The sequence below is a fragment of the Nematolebias whitei genome, chromosome 5 (genome assembly GCF_014905685.2).
Source record: "Nematolebias whitei isolate Nwh7 chromosome 5, NemWhi1, whole genome shotgun sequence".
In the NCBI taxonomy this organism is placed as follows: Eukaryota; Metazoa; Chordata; class Actinopteri; order Cyprinodontiformes; family Rivulidae; genus Nematolebias; species Nematolebias whitei.
The window spans coordinates 46,442,936-46,448,291 of NC_056502.1; the positions used below are offsets into that span (position 1 = coordinate 46,442,936).

At 39.8% G+C, this 5,356-nt stretch overlaps 1 protein-coding gene across 1 annotated transcript in view; it reads left to right on the forward strand.

Annotated features, from left to right (window-relative positions):
• The window catches only part of cnot10 (CCR4-NOT transcription complex, subunit 10), a 56,262-nt gene that overhangs the window by 37,115 nt on the left and 13,791 nt on the right, over window positions 1–5,356 (forward strand). Inside the window, exons 13-17 of the mRNA XM_037677195.1 lie at window positions 1,378–1,458; window positions 1,558–1,671; window positions 2,086–2,216; window positions 2,295–2,327; window positions 5,191–5,318. Of these exons, the coding sequence (XP_037533123.1) occupies window positions 1,378–1,458; window positions 1,558–1,671; window positions 2,086–2,216; window positions 2,295–2,327; window positions 5,191–5,318 (487 nt within the window). The remainder of the gene's footprint in view (window positions 1–1,377; window positions 1,459–1,557; window positions 1,672–2,085; window positions 2,217–2,294; window positions 2,328–5,190; window positions 5,319–5,356) is intronic.

The following is a 5,356-nucleotide window of genomic DNA, read 5'->3' on the forward strand; positions in this document are numbered from 1 at the left end:
TCAGCTGATTTAAGACCAAACCCAGCCTTTATGCCTAAAAACATCACGAGCTCTTTTAAATCAAGAGCGATATCGTTTGAGGGGTTTTTCCCTCCCCCCCCCCCACAGATCAGAAGAAGAAGCATCTTGCCATCTTCTCTGTCCGGTGCGGGCATTGACGTGTTGCATAGCACGCACAGCTGCAATGGGTCAAACTCAACATTTGTTTGTGCATTATGGAGATGCATCTGCAGGTCGCCCGTTATCCACCTAGCGCTTGTCACACTGGCTGTGTGAGGCTATTTCTGAAGCCTACAGAGCATCAGATTTAGAGCCTCCTGACAACCTCAGGGCGCACTCGACCAGGGGTATTGCATCTACGACTGCTTTGCATAATGGTATGCCAATGCAGGACATTTGCACTGCGGCCGCGTGGTCAACACCCTGCTCATTTATTTGTTTCTATTTACGTGATGTGACAGTTCGTTCCATGACACATTCTGTCCTTAGTGTTACAGAATGAATATTGTTGTTTCATGGAACCCTGTTAAAGCTCACATCTGTCTGCATGAATTTACAGTGTGAGATGTTGTTATCAGTCACAGGTTGTGACTTGTTCTGGTTCTATTGTCACTAATAAGTTCATGACTATTGTTACCAATCAGTTTATTTGATTATAATCAGTTCACTTGTTATTATTAATCTGTTCATATTGTTCAGCCATGAATCAGTTGGTTCATGGTCCCCTTTTTTCAACATCTTCCCTCCCCGTTGAAAGTTTCCGGGGCGTTCATGCTTTTCAGAACGCATAGTTACACAACATGCGTCTGTGCATGGCACACATAATTACGCAATGCGTAATTACGTACACGGGGAGCTGAGTGACAAGACGTTTTTTGGGCAAGCTTCCGCTTCATACGGTGTTCGAATGGACCCAGTGAGGCGAGGACAACATCTGCTTCGCCTTTAACCCATCAGCAACAGCTCTTAAAGGGCGAAGCCTATACGAAATAGAACGTTGGTTACGTACTGTAACCCCAGATTCTATGAGTATAGGCGTAGCCCTTTAAGCGTCGGGCCTCACTGGCTCCTAAATGGCTGAAGAAAAAGCTATTTGGGAGCCGATTACCCGCTCTTAACGTAATTTATACGGACCGGGTGGGGCCCACACAGCAGGTGGGCGTGGACAAAATTTTTCAGAGCAGACACACTTTCACAAACCACTCGATAGAACTTGACATGTAAAGTTTATGTATTTGTGATTGCTACATTTAACTGGAATTAACAAAAATAGATTTTTATGGGAGCGTTGCATGTTGGAGCTCCATGGTAGACTTGTGTGCAACATGTGGTAGAATAAGGTGTATGTTCTGAAATGTGCTGTTGTGTGTTTTGCAGTGGAAAAAGTCAGGAAGCTGATAAGTTTTTCTCTGCACCTCCATCGTCTCCTCTCAGAAAGCAAGAAGTAGAAAACCTCAGGTAACGAATGAAACAAGGCTTTTTTTCTCTCATAGTTTGACTTTCAGTGTTTAATTGAACATGTTACAGAGTTGTGTTTGTGTGTGTGTGTGTGTGTAGGTGCTCCATCCTGGCCTGCAGTGCTTATGTGGCGCTGGCACTGGGAGACAACCTGATGGCTCTGCACCACGCGGAGAAACTGCTGCATCAGACCAAAGTATCCGGGTCCTTCAAGTGAGTTCAGATCCTGTTTGATGACCTGACCTGTGAAGGCTCGTTAAAGAGCTTCAAATGCAGACTTTGTGTTTTTAATGATTCCTACCTTTCAACTGGCAGACTTACTGCAGGTGTCAATTACTGGAGTACACGTTTTTAGTATTGCTCTGAATTTACTTTTATTTGTATTTTTTTAACAGACCCAAACAAACAAACAAACAAACTTGATTTATTTACCAGTAAATTCAGATGCAGTGATTTTTTTGTCTTATGAATTATTAATTGTTCTGCTTGACTTAGTATTTTTCTTTGGATTTTCTTAGGATATTTTATTTTGAGGCATGTGTTATAATGTCATTGCTTAGTTTATGAGCAGATTAACTGTGTGTTCCTGTTTTCATTCAGTCTGAGGTGTCATCTGTCTGTACTCAGGTTCCTGGGCCACCTGTATGCTGCTGAAGCTCTCATCTCATTGGACAGGATATCTGATGCCATCACACACCTGAACCCAGAGAATGTCAGCGATGTTTCAGTGGGAGTGCCCCCCAGTGAACAGGACCAGGGTTTGTGGGTTTCCCACTTCACTAAACAGAAGATTAGCTTCTTTTCTTGTTTCCTGAATGTTTGATTTGTGTTTCCAGGACCTGAGAAGGGCGATGAGCCGGTGGAACCCTGTGAGTCTTTGTTCACATGTTAGCCAGCCAATGAGTCTGAGACAGATCCAAGGTTAAAAGTTGAAGTCCAGTCAGATTTATTTATAAAGCACATTTAAAACAGCAGCTGTTACCAAAGTGCTTAACGATAAGATCAATGACAGTAATTAAAAGAAAAAAATAACAAGATGTAATTAAAAGCATCAAAAGAAAAACATAAAAACACAAAACAATGAAATTAAAATGAAAATAAAATCCAACATTTTTCAGTCAGGTCATCTGGACAGTTTTTTTTTTTGTGCTGAAACGTTTCGCCTTCGATCCAGAAGGCTTCATCAGTCAAGGAAACACACAACAAAACTGATTCTTCCCCCAACAGCTTACTCCAAAGTAGGGCTGCAATTAACGATTATTTCAATAATCGATTCATCGGCCGATTATTTTTTCGATTAATCAATGAATCGGCAAAAAAAAAAAAACGTTTTAATTTCCACCCCTTTATTCAAAAATTGAACATTTGACTGACATAGCAATTCACACAAAAAACAGGTTGCTATTTTACTATTCTGTTAGTAAAATATTGAATAATAAAAAATAAAAGTTAGTCAAATAGCTTAAAAAAATGAATGTACACAAAAATATATACAAATGTATCTTTATACCTGCACAGTATGTAGCTACTTTGTAAAATGTGTCCTTGAGGGAAGAGTGTAACCTGAATTAAAAGTGTGGATTATTGTAACCTGGATTAAAAGTGTGGATTATTGTAACCTGGATTAAAAGTGTGGATCATTGTAGTGAAGCTTTCGTCTTCAACCATTGACAGAGGCCTCATGTCAGTGACGATCATTTAAAGATGATTTCAGTGAAGACAGCTGCTGCTGTGGTGTTCATGATGTCTGTCCATCATGAAGGCTTTTGTTGTTTTCTGGAATGAGAGAGTAAATATGTTTTATAGCATAATTATTACAGCAACTTAAGAAATGCCTTGTTTCACTTACAGCGTTAGGTTCAGGCAAAAGTAGCTAAAAGAGCAATTAAACACACACACACACACACATATATAAAATACTTAATTACACACATTTGAGTAGATGTAATAAATTACTTTAATTCCTGTTTAAATGCAATTCATCCTGCCATACCTGCAGTGTTTTTAGACTTTGCCAGCAAATTAAAAGTTGAAGCTTAATCATTAAATTATTATCTTTGTGTTAGATTTATTTATAAATCACATTTAAACACTGCTTGTTCCAATTAAATTAAATAAAAAGTAACACACGTTCTGTATCACCGCCATTAATCAGATAAACAAACAAACAAACAAGCAGCAGCTTCATCTACCAGACAGACTGAAGTTACGTTTTCTCTCGTGAAACAGAACAATGTGTTAAATTGTAGAGACTCACCTGCAACATGAGTTGGGAGTGAGACATGTTGTATCAGCTGCAGCTCGTGACTCCGACATGTTTACGTTTTATCTCCATGGTTCTCACGTGTCGTGTCGGCAATTTTCAAAGCGGCATGCTTCTCATTTTTTATCTTTGTGAAGTTCTCCCACACTTTGGAGGACTTGTGTCGAACAGTTTTCGCTGCGTCGGTCATTTGTAAAATTTACTTAATTTTGCTTTGAAAACACTCAGCTCTGCTTCCTCCTCCCCCCTCGCTCTGTTCAACTCGCGCTGCAGTTTTTTTTTTTTCCAAACTTTATTCAGTCAGTCAGCATTGACAATGAACTGCCCGTGAACAAAACGAAACGGCTCCGCAGCGCTGTGAAAGATGCATAATCGCGCGACACAACGAATCGATAACGAAATTCGTTGCCAACGCTTTTAATCATCGATTTTTATCGATTTTATCGATTCGTTGTTGTAGCCCTACTCCAAAGTGGAACAAACCAGTTCTGCTTGTGATTAGATGATCTCTTTGGTACGCCCCTCCTCCATTGCCACAACCATTGTTGTGCACAACCATTGTTGTGTGTTTCCTTGACTGATGAAGCCTTCCAGATCGAAGGCGAAACGTTTCATCACAAAAAAAGAAACTGTCCAGATGACCTGACTGAAAAATGTTGGATTTTATACCTGGATTATTGAGCATGGACTTTGTTGAAAATAAAATTATTAAACAAATCACTCTGTTAAACATCAGAGAAAACAGGTGTTTTTAGGAGAGATTTAAAAACAGCAAGTGAAGTGACCAGTCTAAAGTTGGGGTCCAGAGTTTAGAGCCAATGACTAAAAAAGTCTGATCTCCTCTGAGCTTCAGCCTGGTGTTTGGTACAACCAAAAGCAGCTGATCAGATGATCTTAGTGCCCGAGAAGGAACATCTGGTTCAAGTAGGTCAGAGAGGTATGAGGGTGCAAGGCCATTTAGGCACTTAAAGGTCAACAGCAGAATTTTAAAATCTATTCTGACACAGACAGGGAGCCAGTTAAGGGAGGTTGTAATGAATGCATGGACTATTTTTTTCAAGGTCAGATCTTGTCAACATGGACTATAGCTTAGCGATTTGTCTCAACTGGAAGAAGCTTTTCTGCAGAACAGAATTAATCAGTTTATTAAACTTAAAGTCAGAGTCTAAAACGTCCTGAGATTTGTACAAGCTGCTTAAGATATGGCTCAAGAGTTACAAGAACAGAGACAGGGTAGAACTAGGACTAAACACAATGACTTCAGTTTTCTGATCGTTGAAACTTAAAAGATTTGAAGCCGTCCATGCCTTGATGTCATCAAGACATTTTAACAGAGGCTGAATGGATCAAGAACTGTTGGGTTTTAAGGGCAGATAAATCAGACAATCATCAGCATAGCAGTGAAAAGAAAGACCATGTTTCTTCAGGATAGACCCCAAAGTATATAAAAAGTATTCCTGTGTTTGTAGCAGGGAAAAAGACTCCGTTGTGTTACCCCAGCAGTGTGACAGCAGCTCGAGCCATGATGCTCTTCAACTTGGGTAGTGCCTACTGCTTAAGGAGCGAGTTCGACAAAGCTCGAAAGTGTCTACATCAGGTAAATATCATGTAAACATTTGTAAAAAAAAAAAAAAA